At 38.8% G+C, this 22,655-nt stretch overlaps 2 protein-coding genes across 2 annotated transcripts; both read right to left on the bottom strand.

Moving 5' to 3' along the window:
- Window positions 1-4,397: 4,397 nt before the first annotated feature.
- Window positions 4,398-5,387, bottom strand: LOC131325969 (uncharacterized). The gene is made up of 2 exons (XM_058358493.1): window positions 5,151-5,387; window positions 4,398-4,820 (listed from the first exon to the last, which is right to left on the bottom strand). The coding sequence occupies exons 1-2, from the start codon at window positions 5,385-5,387 to the stop codon at window positions 4,398-4,400; spliced, it is 660 nt and encodes a 219-aa protein (XP_058214476.1).
- Window positions 5,388-9,025: 3,638 nt separating this feature from the next.
- On the bottom strand, window positions 9,026-10,792 carry LOC131327926 (UPF0481 protein At3g47200-like). The gene is made up of 3 exons (XM_058361046.1): window positions 9,874-10,792; window positions 9,260-9,443; window positions 9,026-9,119 (listed from the first exon to the last, which is right to left on the bottom strand). Exons 1-3 carry the CDS (start codon window positions 10,790-10,792, stop codon window positions 9,026-9,028), a joined length of 1,197 nt encoding a protein of 398 aa, XP_058217029.1.
- Between the last annotated feature and the right edge of the window lie 11,863 nt (window positions 10,793-22,655).

The raw sequence follows: 22,655 nt of genomic DNA on the forward strand, positions 1-22,655 counted from the left end.
ATCAAGTGTCTGAGAATAGACCAAAACACATAAGGCAAATAATAATGTACGCCCTCTTTCAACTCTTTTCAACTCCGCCATATCCCTCATATTCTTCACCCTTCACACAATTCCATAATGAAACAACTTGTTTCTTCCTTGCAACAAGTATATTGGTGTCTTCCCTTTTCTTTTTCTTTTTCTTTTTTTTTTTTTTTTTCATTCAAGTTTCAACCTCTTTTTTTTTTTACATGGGAAAAACCACCGCAACTCGAGTATAACATTCTCAAATACACTTACCCTATTCTCTTCAAAAATTAACCTTTACATAATTAGCTTGTCATTCTCAAGACACAATATGGTTGGTGAAGTTTAACCAGAAAAAGGCTCATGCAAGAGGCTCAATGTGGCTCGCAAGGATACGTATTGAAGAAAAAGAAACGAACCGGCTCAATTAGCAAATATGGCCTATTATCCTCTCCTAGGGGCAATACAACCAAGTAACGGTCCAATCCCAAAGAATACAATAACAGGCACGTATTAAGTCTCAACACTTGACGACAAAAGATAATGAGATCAACAACAATTAAGCCCTTTTTTTTTTTACGACAAACGAAGAATTTATGTGACACCACTCCAAAGAAAGGTAAGGCACTAAAGCTCACATGGGCATAAGTCTCCACTAATCTAGCCATTGAAAGCACTCAAGTCACAACTCACAAGCAGTCAAGGTCCAAGAAACGTGCAGTGCAAAGATGGTAAGAGTGTATGCCAGGATAAATTTCTATCGCCAAATTAGCAAAAAGAACTACCATGCAATATAAATATTCAATGAATGCCCATAAATTCTCAGCACAACCAACCAACAAGTAGACTTTGCAATTTCCAAGTCCCAAGTAGAAAGGATCCAACAAGTTTTTTTTTTTAATTAATTTTTTTTATTAACAAGATAAAGAACAAAGTGATTCCTCCCCCCAACTTGAACTATTCAATGTCCGCATTGAAAGCATAAAAAAATAAAGATCGGACATAAACGAAAAAGAGAGGAGAGATATCACCTCGGAAAGGAGGGCTAAGTAGAGTAAATTAGAGAGTGAGGGAGACCCCCCAACTTGGATCCAACAACCTGCAAAATGTTAGCCTCCAAAACAGCAAGAAAAATAACTAAAAGAAATAAACAAGGTAAGAAAGAAAAATAAAATACAAAAAACCATCCACTTTCTTCACGCGAAAGACACGAGTACTACTTTTCTCCCTATTTCTCAAGCGAGAAACGGGTGGCTATACCAGACCAAAAAAAAAATTATGTACAAGCAGCAAAACGCGGGTACCGAATATTTATCATGCCAATGAAAGCTAAGACAATGAACATAACGCTCCATTCTACACCTTTTATCAAGAATTGAACCCGACCATGCCATAAGATAAGATACTTCGAGTAGCACATTTGCCGAATTCGTTTTAGACATTTAAATTCCAACAAATGTATAGCCCAAACTAGATCAATTTTCAAAGCGTTGACAAAGTCCACAAGATATGAATGACAAACTAAATTAAATTCATCAACACAAAGAAAATCAATCTGCTCAACATTTAAAATCTCTTGCGAAAATGGAAACTCAGAAGGAGGAGTGACACCATCTAGAGCCGAGAGTATTTGATTATTTAGGGCAATTATTGGGAATGACTCCTCAAAAACTATTGGCGATGACTCCTCAAAAGCTATTGGCAATGACTCCTCAAAAGGCATATAGCCTTCACTAATGACAAGCGGCTCAATTTTCTCTTTTTCCCTTCCATCAGAATTCATGTCCTCAAGAAGCGGCTCTATTTCCTCTTTTTCTCTAGCATCAAAATTGGTATCCTCGGGAAGTGGCTCTATTTCCACTTTTTCTCTGGCATCAAAATTGGTATCTTCAGAACTTTTGGTCAACTCACTAAATTGGAGCTTTTGGGTTAATTCATCTAAGAAATCCCAAGCGTCTTCAGGGGTTTTATCCAGAAATTCGTCAGTGGACCTAAAATCCACATCGCATGACTTAAGGTTTAAACCACGGCAAAAGATAACCAGAAGACTGCCAAGCTCACAATTAAACGACCAAGAGAATACAACAAATTTAAATCGCTCCCAACACTGTGACAAAGACTCATCATCATGTTGAGAGAAATCTGATAGTTCTTGTAAAAGCATGTGAGTCTCATATGAGGGATTGAAATGATTGAAAAATTGTATTACAATCTCACCCCATGTTAATCTTGAACTCAAACAATTAAACCAATCTAGAGCACTATCACGCAAAGATGCTGGGAATACATGTAAAAGAGCCACTTCATCACTAGCAAAAGCTTCCTCAAGTTTATGAACATGCGAAAAATGATTTTCTGATGCAAAACCATAAAATATAGGAAGCGACACTGAACAATCAAATTGTTTTGCATAACCTCCATACCTCCCCGCAAAATGGGCCATTTTTTTTTTTTTTGCTTTGCTTTTCAACGATAAATAAAAAAAAATAAAAAAATAAAAAAAAAATTAACTACCCGAATTCTTAACACACGTTACCGTCCCCGGCAACGGCGCCAAAAATGCTTGACGATTTCCTAGTCCTAAAATAATGGGTTGCCCCAAGCGTAGGGCGGAGACCGACGGAGCATAATATCCGGTAAGTCCGGAGTCGAATCCACAGAGACGGTAATGTGTGCTAACTTAAAAACTCGGGTTGTTACTTATTCAAACGGACTCTTAGGTAGCCACCCTTTGTCGTTTTGATTGAGATTAACTAAACTTACGAAATAATTGAACTTTTTAGATAATTAAAAGGAGGTATGGTCGTAGGGTTCATAGCACTTGTAATTGGTCCGGATTAACCTGCTCTGTTGGAATTCTTAAAAACGTTTAATTTTAGATTAAAAAAGATACCCCGCAAGATGCGAGACCGTATAGTCGCCGTATACCCATGCGCAGCGAAGAACGAGTTTTGGACCCCCATTCTCCCGTTCACATGGACTCCGACGATGCCCGAGTTCGTCCGCGGGAAGTATTTTCCAATCTAAAATCATTTTTACATTGTTTGATAAAAGGAGCAGTGTCCGAACTAATCACGGTGTGCTAATCACCCTGCAACTCTACCCATACGACTACTCACTCATTATTAAACAATAAACAAAAGAAACCCTAATTTGAAACATGATTCTAAATACGAGATAGAAAACAAACAAAAGATCTAAGTTAAATAAGAACAAACGAACAACTTTTATAAAGAACAAAAATTAAAACGAATTATCAGAGTGCGAATAATTAAATAAAACATCAAAAACTTGAAAGAAATAATACTTGAAAGAAAACTAAACTCCGAAACGAAAAGCTCAGGCAGCCCTGTTCCTTGTTTCGTCCGTACGACTCGTCACTCTTCGCAGCCTTCCTGCTTTTCCAAAAGCTGCCGAAGTCTCGTCCGTTACTATCAAACCTATTGAAACCAAAAAAATTTCTTTTCACGGCAGCCCTTGTTCTCCTTTTATAAAGTACTGCAGTGACTTCCCTTGTAAAAGCCTTGGCCCACCATTTAATTTGGCCCACTATGTAATAAAATAAATTCAAGCCCAATTCTTTATTTTCAGTGAACATTAATTCCGCCAATTTAACTTGCGAACCATTACTCCAATTCCAGTCCAGACCTTTCACTTGATTGAATTCGAATGGCCCAACGTCGAACACCATTTAATATTTCAATTTCGCATATTCTTCTATCAAATCCTCCAAATACCTATAATACACAAATTAAGCATTAAGCTCCGAATAATAATATAAATGAGACTTAACAAAGATAAATTAGGGGCGCTAATGTGAACATTTACGCACCTATCAACGAATCCAACAAAAGACATGACAAAAACAATGAAGCCGACACAGAAAGCTATGAACTTCCACGGAGAAGCAAAATACTGGCGTCTCACAAGTATCATATTCTTCGGCCAAAAACTCCTTCTGTACTGGGTGGCTATCGTGCACGTCTCAGCAAAGTAGTGTTCAGAAATAATCTCCTTGCACAGGTTGTTGAACAGATGGGTGGCGTCCGCGGTGGCGCCCAAGCAGTTACGCATGACTCCGGCCTTCTCGAGCACTTGGACGTCTTTATCAGAGTTCACCAACATGTCCATGACGCAGGCGTAGGACGTAACGTTCTTTGAGACGGCAGGGCAGAACTGTTCGAAGGCGATGAGGTTCCTGAGGTACAACTCTGTGTCGTAGTATATCGCAAGTGGTGGGATTACGAAACGAGCCCTAAGACACCACCACAATAGGCCTTTAGGCTCACTGAACTTGAACTTGAACAGATTGTTTCCTGATGCATCGGGAACAAATATGACTCCTGCGTACTTGAGTTCTGATGCCGAAGGCATGAGTACTCCTTCGCTAATTAACGCTTTCTGCGTTGTTTGAACTTTAAGCGGAAGGTAACCAGCATGTACGTTATGGAGGAAATGAAAGTAATTAGCATTACGGTCTTCTTCTTCTTCTTCTTTTCCTTCTTCTTTTGTTGTAGGATTTTCCGATTTGTTGCCGAAAACCCTAAGGATACAGTCACTGGGCGAACAGTACCAAGTTTTGGAGCTACCACTGCTACTGTTGTTGGAATTCGTATTGGACTCATCTTGTTGCCATAGCACCACCGCACATAATCGGTGAGCGACCAGTTCTTGTTGTTGTGGAGGCGACGCACCGTGAGGTGGAACAATTTCTCGAGCACAAAGAAAGGAATCTGATTCTCCAGGAGTACCAAATCATTTTTCACGTCGTACAAGGTCAAAGTGTTACCAAAAATAGGATCTGTGTTTGGTCCCTGCTTTTTGAAATGCAAAATCATTAATTGAATTTATATAACTGTTTTATCTAACAAATTATTTGGATGAATTTGATACTTACACTTCAACAAAACTAGCCTAGCAAACGGGACGAAATCCAGAGACAAAATTATTTTTCCTTGCAAACGGTACACATTCCGCGAGGAAAATTTTTTGTAAGAAGTTTTTGTAAAACTTTTTTTTTTCTTTTTTGTCAAAAAATTGTCAACTGATAAAAAGGGATGCTAAAAGTAGCAATTGAGGGGGAAAAAACAAGTTTAATTAAGTTTTGCCAACTGATAAAGAGCTGATTCTTTGAGCTTCCTAACCTTTGAGTTGCCATTGTGTGATCTGTAGAGAAATTCAAGAATGAAATAACCATCGATCAACATCATTTCCTCATTCAGTGTAACTTCTGCTGCGTAGCATTTCTTTGCATCGTCTAACGATGTCTTCATTTCGGCTAAACATTTCTGTAGCACCCTTAACTTTGTCTGTTCTGCTAACTCCTGCAGGTCCTCTATTCCTGTGGTCAATCGAGAGAGTAGGTAATTCGTGTAGCTCATTTTGATGTGTTGCAAGGGTGTTTGGAGGTGTTCGTCATTTCGGTGAAGAGGGCCAAATGGCCAATAGCGATGAGGCGAGGGGTGTAGGCACTTTCATTTAGCTTACGAAGATTTTCGGACACCCTGTAAATGCAAGCTGAGGAAAAGAAGGATTCAATTTTCAGGGCACCTTCACCGATTTTTTCGGCGATGGTTAATGTAAGGCGCTGAAGAGCCTCCTCATCATTGTCATTGATGTCGGTCAAAGTCCATGAAATTATTCAAGAAGTCATTGCGTCAATCGAAGAGTCTTTTTAAGTTTCCAAGTGGTTTTTGATGTTTTCAAGAGTCAAACACATATTTTAATTAGTCTTTGGTCAAGTCCTTTTTAATATGTGTCTTAAAGTATCTAGTAAGTTGTGGTCTAGGAATTGGAAGGTCTGTGTTGGAAAATGTCGAGTATTTATTATTTAGTCTTGAAGAGTCATCTTTGTAAGCTTATAAATAGTTTATCTAATGAATGAAATGGTAGTTTTGAGTGTTTGAATTAAAATAGCCTTTGGCTTGTGAGAAGATAATTCTTCTTGTTCATCGTTTCTGTATCTCTTAGGTGGATTCCTTTGAGTGGTGAGCGATCTCTACATTCTGTATCCCTAGTTAAATCCTCGGGTGGTGATATCTGTATCCCGTTGGCTTTCTAACTTGGGTGGTGAGCGATTATCCCTTTATCCCTTTTTACCTTTCTTCAGTCCATTTGAAAAATCCGCCGTCAGTCATCCTCCCCTTGACCCATTTCAGTTGGGTGGAATTGATTTTGATCAACGAAATCAAGTTGCAGTTGTGTTTATACTTGGTGGTAGAGGTTTGGGTTTGAGCTAAAGAAAGACCCTCCCTATATAAAGAAGGCTCAGAGTTTAATTGGTGCACTGTTAGCTGGCCTTCTTTATATAGAGAAAAATAGACCGCTCGTGAAGTTTGGAATGATTAATTTCTAACGATTTTTAAGATGAATGTCTTGTTAAGTTTGGAATGATTTCTAACGATTCCTAAAGAGTGAAAAGAAGAGAGTGGAAAACATTTCTTCATCATTAGATTCCTAATTTGGAGAGAGGAAGGAAAAATTTTCCTCCTCTTCAGAACTTTCTTTCTCTTCTCTCTCTTTTTTTTTTGCAATTTGGGGAGAGGAAGGAAAACAATTTTTTTGCAATTTTCCTCCTTTTCTTCCCCATCCAACAAAGGAAAAAGCCTTTAGATATCCATTCAATTTCAAGTTGTTTTCCGTAAAATGTTCGTATAATGTTCTAATTCATAACAAAAAGAGTCTAAGAAAATAAAAATTCAAAAATATCTTGTAAAGTCCCCCATTTTTTGGTAAATATAGGGAAAACATGGGCATAAAAAATTAAGAGTAGAAAATCAATGAACAACTTTGGTACCACCAGATCAAGAGTTCGAGTCTTCATAAGAAATTATGAAGTTGATTGTAAAGTGTGCAAATATTTTCTCTCACAAGTCACAAATTGTTTGTCCCTTTACGTACTTTTTAAAGACAAATCAATAAATGATGGAAACATAGACTACTCATCGTGTTTGAATGATTGCTAACGATTCCTAAAGAGAAACAAACTGCTCGCGAAGCTTTTGAATAATTTCTGACTATTAATCCTAAAGAGAGTGAAGAACATTTCTTCATCGATTCCTAATTTGGAGAGGAAGGAAAAATATGTCCTCTTCGAAACTTTTTTTCCTTTTGCAATTTTTGTCTTGCTTTTCTTTCCCTAAAGGTGTAGGTGAACTCTCATAATTCATGCATCTTTCTATTCAAATCCTTTTCTCTCGTTTCAAATTTTGTGAAATTCACATCTAAACCACTCATCAAGTTTGGAATGATTTCTAAAAATAGACTGCTCATCAAGTTTAGAATGTATTCCTAAAGTGAGAAAAGAAGAGACGAAAAAACCATTCACTATTAGATTCCTAATCTGGAAAGAGGAAGGATAATTTTGTCCGGATGTCTATTTCCATAGCACCATTCACCAGCAAATGGCTCAACCAACAATTAAAGCCAAACAGTAAATGATAGACTGATAGATAAGGAAAGTAAGAAAAAGATGCATATATGTGAGAGAAACCACATATTCTGGCTGAAATAGTTGCAGAAAGTAAAAAAGCAAAGCCCCAAGTGACTTTTCATCTAGCCCATTCCCTCACTCTTACTTGACACACTAAAGACCATATACAACTGTAAGGCTGACAAAAGGAATATAGCAAGAAGAATATCCAAACGAACAAGGCTCTTTTGTTGGGGAAAAGTGTATATATTAAAGAAAAAGACAACTAAAATTAACGTCACAATTAATTTGGTAGTTCCGAAAATCATCTAACTCAAGATTATAGTATACATACGTCACCGAGGTAATTAACATCTGTGTCGCAAAGTGAGGTCACCCGCGAAGTGAACTTCAACCAATCCTTGAGAGGTGCGTATGCGCCAGATGTACCCCAGGCTCCGTCAATAACTTCTTCGGAAAGCATCTCCACCACTTGCTTCATTCCTGGAGAGTACTATCTACATGCTCTAGTCATTAAGAGAGAAGGGCAAAGAGTGAGACGAGAGAAAAAGAGGGGAACCCCAACGGGCCGGGTTTTCCCCTCGGTTTGCATGTTTGTGAGTTGTCTTTCTTTAAATTTATGTATGAAGAGTATTAATTTGAATTTGTATGAAGTTTCTTCCCCACCCACTTTTTTGGTGGGTTGTTTGTCGTACATTTAGGTGAAAATGGCCGGTAGCAATGAGACGAGGGGTGTAGGCACTATCTTTAGCTTTCGAAGTTTTTCGGCCAGCTCCAACCATGTCACAAGAAAGGTTGAATGGGTTAGCCTTATTATCCATTGAAAATGATTTCGCAGCAAAAATAGGCCATGGAAGCTTTATTTATTTATTTGCCCCTCTAAAAATGCAAGAAGAGCAATGCTCAAGTGATACTTATTAGTTATTGTAATGTTAAGTAATTTCTGTCACCTTACCATATATATAAGTAGTTGCAAGTTTTATATTTGGGACGATTTGTATCTTTTGAAAATATTTCATTTGTAAATGTGAAGGGCCCTGGATTGTTTGGTCGCTTAGGGCCCCAGAAAACTTAGGGCTGGGCCTGTTTTCAAGTACTTATTTTTTTCTTTACGAGACAAATATTTCTTCCACAATATATCATTTTTAATTCAAAAAATAAGTACTTATTTTAGTTAGTGTGGAATGAGCCTTAGATTCCTAATCTAGAAAGAGTTAGGATAATTTTGTTCAGATGTTTATTCCGTAGCCACCATTCACCAGCAAATGGCTTAACCAAAGAAGGATAATTTTGTTATTTTGTAATGGAATTGATTTCTGAAAATTGTCGATTGTATTTTTTCCAACAAGCTTAAATCTTATTCACCTCCCCACCGTTAGGTGTTGGAGGTTGACCAGCGTCTGTCTCCCAAGATAGAACGACTTGACCACGGCTATCGGAACACCACCGGAAAGCCGCCTTGGCGAATTGAACTAACGTCTACCTCTCTCACACACAAGAACGATATAATTAGAATGTTGGATGACTTGTGAACTCGTGAAGAACTTCTGAAAACGGGATACAAGATAAATAGCCACACAGGTGACTCTAGAGCTGCACATCAGGATTTAATTCTGTAACCGCTGGAGTTAAATCCAAGAATGAATTCTGCCATCTAGGGGGAATAAACCATCTGTAACAGCTGGAAATCAGAGTTTTGTCCAGATACAATGAACCGAAAAAAAAGACCTTTCAGTTGCCTCGGTGACCCTCCATATACCCCAATTTCCAACAGTTTTTAATTTGCAATTTTTGTTGCACCAACAAACATAAGTACTTCACCCTTGAAAGGTTTCGAACTCACACAATTGCTCTGAAATCTCTCCATAGACTCGAATACGATGTTGAAGCAAAGCCAAATGGAGCTGTTGCGCTTGAACAGGTTGAGCAAATTTGCACAATCGGTAAACTATGAGACTGGCTAATGACAAAATGTTATTATTACTGCTTTCAAAATAATACAACACTACACACACACTCATATTATTACTACTTTCAAAATAATACAACACCACACATCTGATCACACTCGATCTCTCAACCTCACACACATAAACAATGAGGGGAAACGAAAACCCCCAAAGCGGATTGATTCGATCCATCCCCCCTTTCTCTCTCATACATATTCAACCGCACAAACACGGTACTTATTTATTGATGCAACACTTTACTACTTCATATTACACTCCCTTTTTTTTTTTTATTCACCCTCCCTGTTTTCTCTTTTAGTGGTGAAAGTGTATGTATTTTTTTTTGTTAAAAGACAAAAAAAGAAGAAGTTGTGGATAACAAAAAAAAGAAAAAAGAATGTGAATATCAATTTTCTATTGATTAACCCCATCTCTTCGTTTCCCGACAGCCACAGCCACATCTGTCTTATTCTTTTTTGAGGAAACTGCGGACGAATTCAACCGAAGATATGACAAAAGCCATGAAGCCAACAATGAAAGCTATGAACGTCCACGGAGAAGCAAAATACGTGCGTCTCAATTGTAACATATTCTTCGGCCAAAAGCGCTTGCTATACCTGGTGGCTTCGATGCACGTTTCAGCGAAAACGAACTCTCGGTCTCCAAGTGCAGTTTCCTTGCATAGCTGGTTGAATAGATCGGTGGCGTCCTTTCTGGCACCCAGGCAATTACGGATGACCTTGACCTTTTCAAGCCCTTCGACATCTTTATCAGAGTTCACAAGCATGTCCATGACGAACGCGTAGGACGTAACGCCCTGCGAAACGCCAGGGCAGTACTGTTCAAAGGCAATGAGGTTCCTGAGGTATAACTCTGTGTCGTCGTTTAACTGGAGTGGTGGGATTACAAAACGAGCCCTACAACACCACCACCATAGGCCTTTAGGTTCAGTGAATTTGAACTTGAACTGACTGTCTCCTGCATCGGGCCCGGGAACAAACTTGACTCCTGCAAAGTAAAGTTCTGATGCCGAAGGCATTTCTGCAATATCTTCCTGTACTGTTTGATGATCACGAGGAACGTAACGATCGTGTAGGTTATGCAGGATATGATAGTATCCAGCACTTGGATCTTTTTCTTTTTCTGTTTTAGGGTCGTCCTGTTCGTTGCCATAAACCCGTAGGACACAATCCCTGGGCAAACATGAAGTTTTCGCATTGGTGGAATTTCCTACTCGCCTCATCTTTTTCCCATAGCACTGCCACACATAATCGGTGAGCGACCAGTTCTTGTCGACGCGATCCTGGATCCGACCCACCGTGAGCTGGAACAATTTCTCAAGCACAAAGAAAGGAATTTGGTTCTCGAGGAGTACCAAGTCGTTTTCTAGGGTCCAGATGGTCATATTATTACCAAAAATAGGATCTGTCTCTTGTTCCTGCTTTTGGAAATGCAAAATCATTGTAATTAAATTTGTACATCCTTGTTTATCTACTAAATTTATTTGGATTAATTTGATATTATAATTAGATCCTATGATCGATCAACTAAAATATTATATACGTTTGAGTAAAAAAAATTCTTGAATACTTTGGGGAGACTCTTCTCTTTTTGCATTCTTGCTCTTTTTTTGAATATGACATATTTTCTTGTGTTGTTTGTATATATCTCATTGAGGCACACATTTTTGTTGTTATGTATCATTTTTTATTTTCATTGATATTTTGAATGGTGTTTTTTTATTTTATTAAGTTTAATGCGTTTGAGTTTGTTCATGCAAAGGTTAGGGATTGGAAAAGTGTTTGTTCTTTTTTGCTGATTCCAGTTAATCAGATCAATGAATATGCTTAGATTATTATTTTTCACATTGTTAGATTCGTTGGGTAAGTGTTGATATACTGCAAGAGAGTCTAAGTGTTGATCGTTATATAGAAAACAAATCATGAGGAATCTCAGGATAGTACCTAGGAGTATCAGCATTGGATTTTACGAAAATCTATGCTACATTATAAAAAGTCAAAATATCAACTCTGTGTCTGTTAAGGGTTTGTTATAATTATTATTTTTTGCTCGGCAAAGTGCAAAGAAAGACTTTTATTAAATAATGACAAAAGATTACAAATAATAAAATGAATTCGGGCTGTTTCTATAATGACAAGAATTTCCTAGGCTGTTCCTATTATCATTAAAGAAAAATTCTTTGATAAAAGACATGCTACAAGAGGGAGAAGAACCTGCTTGGAATTGAATCTGCTTTTCAAAAGACCTTTACGTATGTGACAAGAAGAGCAAAAACAGAGGCTTCTTCAGAAACTTCAAGGATACCCGATGGATAGGTCCAGAGATGATATTATGGAATGGAGGTGGAATGCCAACAAAAAATTTTCAGTAAGCTCAGCTTATGTAGAATGGGAAAACCAGATGGAAAATCAAAATGGGTGGCTCAGTGTGATTTGGAGGAACTTATGTCCCCCAAAAATTGAAGTTTTCATTTGGCAGGCCTTCCAAAATAGAATAGCAACAAGATCCATTTTGTGCAGCAGAGGAATCTTTGCTTCAGGTAATGATTTGTGCCCTTTTTGCTCTCTGCATATTGAGTCACCAGTGCATTTGCTCCTATTTTGCAAACTTTCGTGGCAGCTTTGGTCCTCAATCATTAGGTGGTGGGACACAACATGAGTTTGTCCTTGTTCTTTATCTTTGCTCATGAATTGATGGTTTTCTCACAGATTTAAGAATTTAGAAAAGTTCTTTTGGGAGACATGTTTTTTTGCAGTCTTGTGGACACTTTGTAAAGTAAGGAATGATTTTATTTTCAACAATGTCTCAAAAGATGTGGAAGAGCTGAGCGACTTGGTCAAGACTAGAATGGATTTTTGGATAAAAGGAATGTTTGACATCAAGGATTATTCCATTGAGGATTTCAAGAGGAGCTTGGATGGAATCAGGAGGATCAAAATTTAGTATATGGATCTAATTTTGTGATTGTATTTTTTGGGGTACGTCCAATACTTTATTGGATGTCTTTCCTTTTCTTTCTTCCTGGGATTGTGGTTTGCACATGATAGTATTAGGACATAGGTGCCAACCTCGTTAGGATGTATGTTTCTAATAGTGATGCTTTCTTACTCTTTCCCTTGATCGATGTACCCTTTCGTGTTTTGAATAAAATTTCTCTTTTGCCGACCAAAAAATAAAATAAAATGAATTCAGGCACGATGGCATCACAAACTAGTCAATGATCTGAATTCCGAACGATGTTGCCACCAAAACCATGGATAAATCATATACCGTCCACACCCTCAAAGGAAAATAAATGTTATTTAATCTTCACGTATATAAAGCAAGCATGCACTAGTATGAAGAGTATTTTAATTGAGCTACTTAAAAAGCATGCTAAAAGTACCATATGAGGGAATTCAAAAAACATGATTAAGTTTTGCCAAATGATAAAAGAGCTGATGCTTTAAGCTTCCTTACCTTTGAGTTGCTATTGTCTCCTCCATCAGTAGGCTTCTTAAGTTCGAGTGATCGTGATCTGTAGAGAAATTCGAGGATGAAACAACCATCGACCAACAACATTTCCTCATTCAACGTGACGTCTTCTGCGTAGCTTTTCTTTGCATCATCTATCAACTTCTTCATCTCCGCTACACATTCTTGTAACACCGCGTTTTTCTTCTCCGCTAATTTCAGGTCATTCATTCCTACGGTCAGTCGACAAACCAGGTCATCCGTGTAGCACATCTTGACGTGTTCCATGGGTGTTTGCAGGTGTTTGTCATTTCGGTGAAGAGGGCCGATAGCGATGAGGCGAGGAGTGTAGGCGCTTTTCTTGATCTTACGAAGATATTTGGGCACCCTATAAATGGAAGCTGAAGAGAAGATTTTGGTTTTCTGGGCACCTTTGCCGATATTCTCACTGATCGTTGATGTTAGGCTCATTTCAGTTGGCTGGATTTGGGTTTCCATTTGATCAATGAGATCAAGCTGCGCGGTAGCTAGAGTTTAGGGTGAAAATGGTTTCTGATTTTCCTTCTATCTATATCTAGAAGGCTCACGTACAGTATAACTCTCTTTTTTTGGTCAATAAGTGAGATGTAAAGATATAAGCCCAACGACAGTTATTCGAGGTAGCTCATATCAACTCACAGTTTAATTGGTGCACTCAAATATTTACCCTCTTTCCAAAACTGTCCAAGACTTACCGTTTAATGTGTAGGCGTAATAACGAGAGCACGTGTAGGATGGCAAGCGAGTTTGTACCGATACAAGCATTTTCCCTCAAATTTCTATCTCGATTTTTTTTTTCTTTTTATCCTTTAAATTATCCACATTTTCTACTTCGTTCTTAAATTATGTAAACAACAATTTTGTCTCATCAACTTTCTGATTTGCAATCTATTTCGTCTAAAATAGTACGAAATTGGACAAAATTTACATCTAATTAAACCGCTCGTCAAGTTTGGAATGATTTCTAACAATTTCTCTAAAGAAATAGACCTCTCATCAAGTTTAGAATGTATTCCTAAAGAAAAAGAAAAGAAGAAAGCGTACAAATATTTCTTCATCATTAGATTCCTAATTTGGAAAGAGGAAGAATAATTTTGTCTAGATGTCTATTTCCGTAGCACCATTGTTCACCAGCAAAGCCCCAAATGACTTTTCATCTTAGCCCATTCCCTCAATCTTATAACATACTGTACTAAAGAACATATACAACTGTTAGGCTGACAAAAGGAATAGAACAAAAAGAACCTCCAAATGAACAAGCTAGGCTGCTTCGCTGGGAAAAAGCGTATATAAATTTTTTTTAAAAAGAATACAACTTAAATGTCACAATTTTGGTAGTCCCGAAAATAATCTAACTCAAGACATTGTACATACATCACCGAGGTAACATCTGTGTCGCAAAGTGAAAGGTCACCTGTGAACTATCACCAACCAATCCTCGGAATGTATGTGCCAGATGTACCCCTGGCTCCGTCTATAGCTTCTCGTTGAGTACTGTTGCTTCATTTCTGGTCTTTGATTAGAATCTGCTTGGGTAGAAAATAGAGCTACTTTGCTGATAGAATTACCTCGTTCTCTGGGTATTCACTGAAATCAAAACCAACAATATCTTTGTTATACTGGAAATTAAGTGCTTGGGTTGGAAATTAATGGTTTAGGAATTACGTTCGAGTCAGTAATGACAGTTGGCTGCTGGTAACTAACTGTATGCAGATGATCACCACCAGCACCATGGTATTAAATTCACATGCTTGAATTGGACCCAATTGAAACTCGAAAGCGTCTGACGAAGCATGTCAAATTGGAGATTAACTTCTTTACAGAAGGGTGTTGTTGGATCAGGTGCTAACCAACTCACCTAACAGTGATTGCTGTTAGAGAAAGGTGCAATTTAATCTTTAAAGGGCAGCGCAGAGCCTTATACTTAGCGGCAGGCGGACATGAGGGGTTTCACAATCCTGCCCATACAGCACCGACGGGTGAAGGCGGTTAGTCCTCTCAATACTGTTAATGATTATTGGCAATTTCCGGATGAGACAAACCGTTGGAGTCTGTATTTATTCTTTTTCCATTTGGGTTTGGAGGTGATTTTATTTTGTCTAGATTAGATACTCCGCCCGTTGGTTCAAGAGTTGATCACGAAGGCCGTGCCGTGCATTTTGCTTGGAAAGGTATATGCATCTCATGTGCATTTAGCTTAATATTTTTCCATGCATCATTAAAGCTATTCGGTGTCTTAATCTTTTATGAAATATCATTTATGCACTAACCTTATATTATTGGCCTTGTTTTGTTTGAAGGGAAATTTTGTCTAAGGCCTTTTTAAGTGCTTGCTCCTTAGTAGCGCCTTAGCAGCGCCTTACCAGACTAAGGCCCTTGCACGCGTGTTAAGAGAGCCTTAGTAGTGCCTTAGCCGAGTAAGGCCCTTGTACGCGTGCTAAGAGCGCCTTTAGAGGGCTCTCAAGGATTTTTCTTGCTTGGCCATATATAAGCTTGATTTTCATTTTTTCTAGGGCAAGAAGAGATACAAGAGCCCACTTTAGAGAGAGAAAGCATTGTCTTCTTCACTCTTGTGCTTTCATTTGCATTTGGATGATTTGAATCTAGCATTCAATCATCTTTGTTCAATCTAGAGAAATACTTTCTTGATTCATGTATTCTCTCTAGTTTGATTCTTTTGCATAAAAATCTTCACTTTACAAAATCCATACTTTCATGCCTATGATACTACTTGGCCGGATGTTACCGGAGCCGTGGTGAACGGAGATCGAGGCGTTGGACTCGTGGTGGCTATGGGATCAAGAAGGAGTTCGGGGAGCTACATCAAAGTGGTGGAGTTAGGATAAGCTTTTGGGGTAAAGTTGTTATTCCTCTCTTAGCACTTTGTAAACCTTTTGATCTATAGCAACTTTGGTAGTTAGGCCGTGGTTTTATGCTTAGGGTGTGATTGACCCTAAGTAGTTTCCACGTATATCTCGGTGTTTGCGTTCTTTAGAATAATTGCTCTTAACTTATATTATTAATTTGGATAGCATTGGCATGGAGTTTGGATAGTAGCTTGAATTGTTTAAGTTGGTGGTTGAGTTAATTTTAAATCGGTCGTCCCATTCACCCCCCCTCTGGGACTTTGTAGTGCATCAAATAATTTCAATTGGTATCAGAGCGGGCTGCTCTTTGTTGGTATAATTGCCTGAGTAGATCCTGTTTTTGCACTATGGATAGAGATTCCCTGATGGAGGGTGCTTCTAATTTTCGACCACCTTATTTTGATGGAAGTGACTATGCTCTTTGGAAAACAAAAATGAAAAATCATTTAATATCTCAAGGCATTAGGGTTTGGAGGTCTGTTCTGTATGGTTACGAAGAACCTACAATCGAGGATGCCACCACTAAGGTGATTAGAGCGAAAAAGGAGTCCGAGTGGAATTCTAGTGATAATACAAGTTGTGAGGCTAATGCCCGTGCTTTAGGTGCCATCTTTGGTGCTATGTCTAGAAACGAAGTCACACGTATTTCCTCTTGTGTCACGGCCAAAGAGGCTTGGGAAATACTTCGTACATCTCATGAGGGAATAGAGACAGTTAGAGTGTCTAAGCTTCAAATGTGCACCACGAAATTTGAGCAACTTAAAATGCATGACGAGGAAAACTTTGATAGTTTCATCTCTAGGCTAACCGAAATTGTTAACACTTTTCATAGTCTAGGTGAACCTCTCTCCGATCTCAAAGTGTGTCGCAAAATCCTTAGGTCTCTTCCCGAGAGGTTTAGGGTTAAGGTCACTGCCATAGAAGAGCGTACAGATGTTGACAATTTGACCTTTGCCGAGCTTGTAGGAAAACTTCAAATCTTTGAGATTAACCACCTCTCCGATTTCAAACCCTCTAAGTCTAGTACCGGTATAGCTTTTAAGTCCGCCCATGAGGACACCTCAGAGACTTGTGAAGATGATGATGATTTGAGTGATGAAGAGATTACTAAATTTGCTAAAAAATTTAAGAAGTTTTTTAATAGAAGGAACAACCTAGGTAAGTCCCATAAACTTTCGTCTAATCTTGTGAAAAACACTCTAGGAAATGATGATAAGAGGCCATCGTTTGACAAGTCTAGAAAGCCACAAGGAATCCAATGTCATGAATGTCATGGTTTTGGGCATATTCAATCCGAGTGCGCTAACACCCTCAAGAAAAAGATGAAAAAGGGTCTTAAAGTCACGTGGGATGATGATAGTGGAGATGATAATAGTGAGAGTGGTTTTCAAATAGGAGGTGAATGGAATTCTAGTGCCTCCGTGCTAGTGGCTACCGTCGACTCACCCATTTCTCCTAAACTCTTGTCCATTTCCTCCTCTTCTAGTCTTGAGAGCATTGAGAGTGATAAGTCTAGTGCCGAAGTGAAGATAGCTAGAAATGTTGATAATGAAGGAGAGGAATTTGAGATAGAATCCATTCATGAGGCCTATGACCTAATGTATGAAGACTTTATGAAACAAGGAAAGAGAAAGAAAGAGTTGGAAACTAGCCTTAAGATAGTGGAGAAAGAGAAAATGTCCCTTAGGGAAGATCTAACCAATACATCTCAAGAATTAGATGAGCTTAAGAAGTATAATGCCAAATTAGTCGATAAATTTGCCATCGTAGAGAAAGAGAGGTTAGAAGGATTGAGAGAACTTGAGAAAGCTAAGTCTAGGATTTGTGAGCTTGAAAGAGACCTTAGTGAGGCAAGTGAAGCTATTAAGAGAAATGATTGTGGAGCCTCTAGGATTGCTGAGATGACACGCACATTTAGAGACAAGAGTGGTCTAGGTTTCATAGATCCACCTTCCCTTAAATCGGAGTCTAGTGAGCCTAAGAAGAAAATCACGTTTGTGAGTGCTAAAACTATAATGAATCCTTCCTCTTCTAGCAACGCTAAGTCTTGTGTGAATGAAACACTCGTGAGCACTAAGGTCGTAGCAAATTCACATTCATCTATCAACTCAAAACCTATAATAAATGAGTTTCTTAAGAAAAGAGTGCTTACGTGTCACCATTGTGGTGTTGAGGGTCACATTCGTCCTAATTGTCATCGTTTGAGGAGAGAGCTTCAAAAGAAAGGTCAAACTCAAAGACCTCAAAAGCATTTTATTCCTCGAAGCGTAGTCCTTGGTCAAACCAATGTGGGAAGACCTCGAAATACCACTCTTGTGCAACCTAAGGCTCTGAATAGTAGCTTTCTTACTCAATTGAATTGCCTTGCTACTCAATCCTCTTATATTATAGAAGAGATCAATAAGTTGACTTTGCTTGCTAAGGACATGAATGGTGCATCTCTTGTTCATAACAAACTTAATCAAGTGTGGAAGAAAGTTGATCATGTTTCTTGTGTTGTTCAACCTCTAGATACTCCTAAGGAGTTTAGGGGCTCTACTCCTCTTGCTTAAGTTTGGTTGTAGTTTGCATGTCACTCTTGCGTGGTTCATTTCATACATGTGTTTAGAGAAAACATGTGCGTTCTTCATTTTTATCTTCGTGTTTATTTATCTTTTCTTATGTTTGTTGCATTAGTTTTTAGACTGCATCACTTTCCATTTTGTTTTTGAGTGTGCTTGCTAGTCTGCATGATTGCTTGCTTTTGTTGACTATTCTCCTTGTATCATGTTTTAAGGATAAGTTTGGCTTTTCATGTGAATTGAGCTTTGAGCTTTGATGACGCTTCATGAGCCCATAAAATTATGCATAATTGTCTATATTGTGAAGAGTATCATTGTGTTATTTGAATCTCATGCTCTCTACTATTTGTACACACTCTCTTGGGGTTTGGTCCTTTTGGTGTCTAAGGGTTCTCGATTTGATTCTTGGTTGAATTCTACTTGTCTTGATCTTTGATTGACCAAATGTTTGAGGTTTACCTTTAGATGCTTTCCCCCATTGATTCTACTCGAGTGACCGCCTAGGGATTAGTGTGAAAGCTTCCCTTGGTGCATAAAAGAGTGAGATTATTGCTTATTGTCTTTCATTTGTAGTAAAAAAAAATGATATATATAAAAAAAAATTACAAAAAAAATATTGGAAAAAGAAAAAAAAAAATGATGAAGTTCTAGTCTTGGGGTTGTTGCTCTAGTGCACCTCCGTTATTTATGCAATTCTAGACTTGGGGTTGTTGCTCTAGTGCACCTCCTTTCCTTTATGAGATCTCGCACCTCGGGCGAATGGCTACCTAATCATTGCACCATCCTAGGTGTGTGAGTCACTTGGGTCCATAAGAATGCGATATGGGATTTGTGCGTGAAGTCTTTAGGTCCAAACGACTTATGGTTTGACTTCTTTCATCAACCTTGTGTGAATTCTCCTTGGGAATTATATTGAGTATTCCTTGGCATTTTTAAGGGCCTCGCACCACCCTCACAGAGTTCACTTGTTCACTTTGATAGCATAGAGCATGAAATTCTGTTGAAAAACATGATTCTCTTTAAAACATATTCATGTTATGTTTAAGCTTTATGTTATCATTTTGGTGTCATTACTGCTTCTCTCTCAATTTCAATGAAATTCCATGTTATACTTGAGCATGATACTTTGGAAATTTCTATTTTCTGTGTGCTTGATTTTTAGAATGCTTTTGGATGCTTGCATGATCATATTTTATTTGGGCATTTTAGTAAGGGGGAGCATTGATGTGAGGGGAAGTAATTAGTCCAAGTATTTCCTGTTTTTTGTGTTCTTTGTGCCTTAGCTAAATTTTGGTCCAGGCATTCATTTTACTCTTGTTGTGTTTGAGAATTCAGAGAGCGGGAGCCTTTAGAAAGCCTTAGTTGGGCGGCTGCCCATCCTCGCAGGTTTTTTGGTTCACTATAATTTTGGGAGATTCAGAGAGTAAGGACCTCTACAGGGCTTTAGTAGCGCAGTTGCCCTCTTCAGCAGGAAAAAGATTGGACAAGGTTCAGAGAGTAGGGGCGTTTATTGAGCGTATGCCAGCTTGTAGCATTTTTAGCGCACTAGGTCGGAAATTTATAGGGTGTTCGTGGTGCGTCCAAAATCAACTTATCCTAGCCGTTCATCTCGCGCCAGCTGTCCGTGTTCTCCCTTCGCGCATCTGTAGAGAATCACATCTCCTTCAGCGCCCTTGTTTGCGTGTGTACAGCGCCTTAATGGCGCGTCTTCGTCTTCCTGATCCGACCGTTGATCTCTTGCCACATGTCCCCGTCCTTCTTCTCGCTAATGCAACGCCCACTGTTCTTGCGCCACCTGTCCTGTTCCTCTTTCGCATGCAGCATTGGATCCAAGCTCCTTAGCTCCCTTGCTCGCGTCGTAACAGCGCCTTAGTGGTGCGCTGATTTGCCTCCCACATATATACTCCCAGCCAAAATTTTTTTATCATTTGCACCTTATCCACTCTCTCACTTGGGTTTTGGGATGGACTGAAGTCCAGTGGCCGCTGTTTTTATCTGTCAAGGGCTCCTCTTCTAGGGCCTCCTCTCTGCTTAGGGTGATATATATAATCACCTTTCGGTAAGTGTTCTCATCCCATTCTCTTAGAAATCACAGCCTTTTTGTGTCATGGCTGGTGGTTCCTCTTCTCGTGCACCTCCGTAACCATGGATCCGACCCTCCGGTCCCGAGTCGGCTGCAAGTTCTTTATTAATGCTGTAGCTCGTGCATCTTCTACGGATATTTTTTTTCTTTTTCACAAAAGCTGAAATTTTGTGTGAGCAAAATGTTATTCTCTTGGACCTTGATTCCATGGGTATTTATAATTAGTTTATTGCTTGTGGTTGGGTTGGTTTGGCTCCAGTCTTGGGTATGTTTTGCTCTTTGTTATCTTTGGTGCCTTTGAGTTTAAATGCCCATTTATCTAGCAATTTCTCTCCTTATGTTTGGGTTTGATAATTAGGGAATTTGTATTTTGTGCTTTATTCTGTGTAGGCATTTGGTGAGGGGGAGTGTTGTGCCACTCCTTTCTTGTGTGTCGGTTCAAAAAAAAAAAACATAGGGGGAAGTATCGTAGTTGGATAGTTTTCTTCTTTTAGTCTTCATTGGAGACTTGAAAACATCCTCTTGCTTCATTGGCTCTTCTCCATTTTTTTTTGTGTGCCCTTTTGATTTCCCGTGACAAAAAGGGGGAGAGGTCAGTTAGTGGGGCTTTTGCTTTGTTGCTTATTGGAGATGTGCGCCCGTGGCTAGAGTCGCTTTATCTATGCTTTAAAGGTTTGTCTTGCTCTTACTCTTCCATAAGCATTGGTTCAAATATGATAGCTTCTCCTGTTATTTGATTTGATTTCCGTTGCGCTAACTCTTTATTGCTATCATATTCTATCTATGCATGCTTGTTTCTTGGTTGAGTTGTCTCTTGCAGGATCATTGTGGTTTACTCGGAAGCTTTGGTTTCTTGTTAGTTAGAGTTTTTAGAAGGTTCTCTAGCAATCTTGAATTTGTTTCCTTGTAATAAGTTTTTGTTGGAACGGTTTTGTCCCGGAAATGCCAAAGGGGGAGATTGTTAATGATTATTGGCAATTTCCGGATGAGACAAACCGTTGGAGTCTGTATTTATTCTTTTTCCATTTGGGTTGGGAGGTGATTTTATTTTGTCTAGATTAGATACTCCGCCCGTTGGTTCAAGAGTTGATCACGAAGGCCGTGCCGTGCATTTTGCTTGGAAAGGTATATGCATCTCATGTGCATTTAGCTTAATATTTTTCCATGCATCATTAAAGCTATTCGGTGTCTTAATCTTTTATGAAATATCATTTATGCACTAACCTTATATTATTGGCCTTGTTTTGTTTGAAGGGAAATTTTGTCTAAGGCCTTTTTAAGTGCTTGCTCCTTAGTAGCGCCTTAGCAGCGCCTTACCAGACTAAGGCCCTTGCACGCGTGTTAAGAGAGCCTTAGTAGTGCCTTAGCCGAGTAAGGCCCTTGTACGCGTGCTAAGAGCGCCTTTAGAGGGCTCTCCAGGATTTTTCTTGCTTGGCCATATATAAGCTTGATTTTCATTTTTTCTAGGGCAAGAAGAGATACAAGAGCCCACTTTAGAGAGAGAAAGCATTGTCTTCTTCACTCTTGTGCTTTCATTTGCATTTGGATGATTTGAATCTAGCATTCAATCATCTTTGTTCAATCTAGAGAAATACTTTCTTGATTCATGTATTCTCTCTAGTTTGATTCTTTTGCATAAAAATCTTCACTTTACAAAATCCATACTTTCATGCCTATGATACTACTTGGCCGGATGTTACCGGAGCCGTGGTGAACGGAGATCGAGGTGTTGGACTCGTGGTGGCTATGGGATCAAGAAGGAGTTCGGGGAGCTACATCAAAGTGGTGGAGTTAGGATAAGCTTTTGGGGTAAAGTTGTTATTCCTCTCTTAGCACTTTGTAAACCTTTTGATCTATAGCAACTTTGGTAGTTAGGCCGTGGTTTTATGCTTAGGGTGTGATTGACCCTAAGTAGTTTCCACGTATATCTCGGTATTTGCGTTCTTTAGAATAATTGCTCTTAACTTATATTATTAATTTGGATAGCATTGGCATGGAGTTTGGATAGTAGCTTGAATTGTTTAAGTTGGTGGTTGAGTTAATTTTAAATCGGTCGTCCCATTCACCCCCCCTCTGGGACTTTGTAGTGCATCAAATAATTTCAAATACGCTTGCCTCGCGCCAGCAGAGGCATCTCGAGTTACAAGGTGGATGCTGGTCTCCATAAGCCAATAGGTGCAAACGTGGGGTTGGGGTTCAATGGAACTAGTGTGTTTGAGATTGAAGATGAAGCTGTGTGCGGTG

Source organism: Rhododendron vialii, chromosome 5a (genome assembly GCF_030253575.1).
Source record: "Rhododendron vialii isolate Sample 1 chromosome 5a, ASM3025357v1".
NCBI classification, from domain to species: domain Eukaryota; kingdom Viridiplantae; phylum Streptophyta; class Magnoliopsida; order Ericales; family Ericaceae; genus Rhododendron; species Rhododendron vialii.

Bases quoted from the DNA above. Each gene is read 5' to 3' on its own strand.
- LOC131325969 (XM_058358493.1), bottom strand. From the start codon at position 5,387: ATGAGCTACACGAATTACCTACTCTCTCGATTGACCACAGGAATAGAG. The intron at 4,821-5,150 runs GTTAGGAAGCTC...TTCAAAAAGCAG, and splicing joins CACACAATGGCAACTCAAAG to GGACCAAACACAGATCCTAT.
- LOC131327926 (XM_058361046.1), bottom strand. From the start codon at position 10,792: ATGACCATCTGGACCCTAGAAAACGACTTGGTACTCCTCGAGAACCAA. The intron at 9,444-9,873 runs GTTTCCTCAAAA...GTGTGTGTGTAG, and splicing joins TTCGGTTGAATTCGTCCGCA to TGTTGTATTATTTTGAAAGC. The intron at 9,120-9,259 runs GTGAAGTACTTA...TCTGATTTCCAG, and splicing joins GAGTTCGAAACCTTTCAAGG to CTGTTACAGATGGTTTATTC.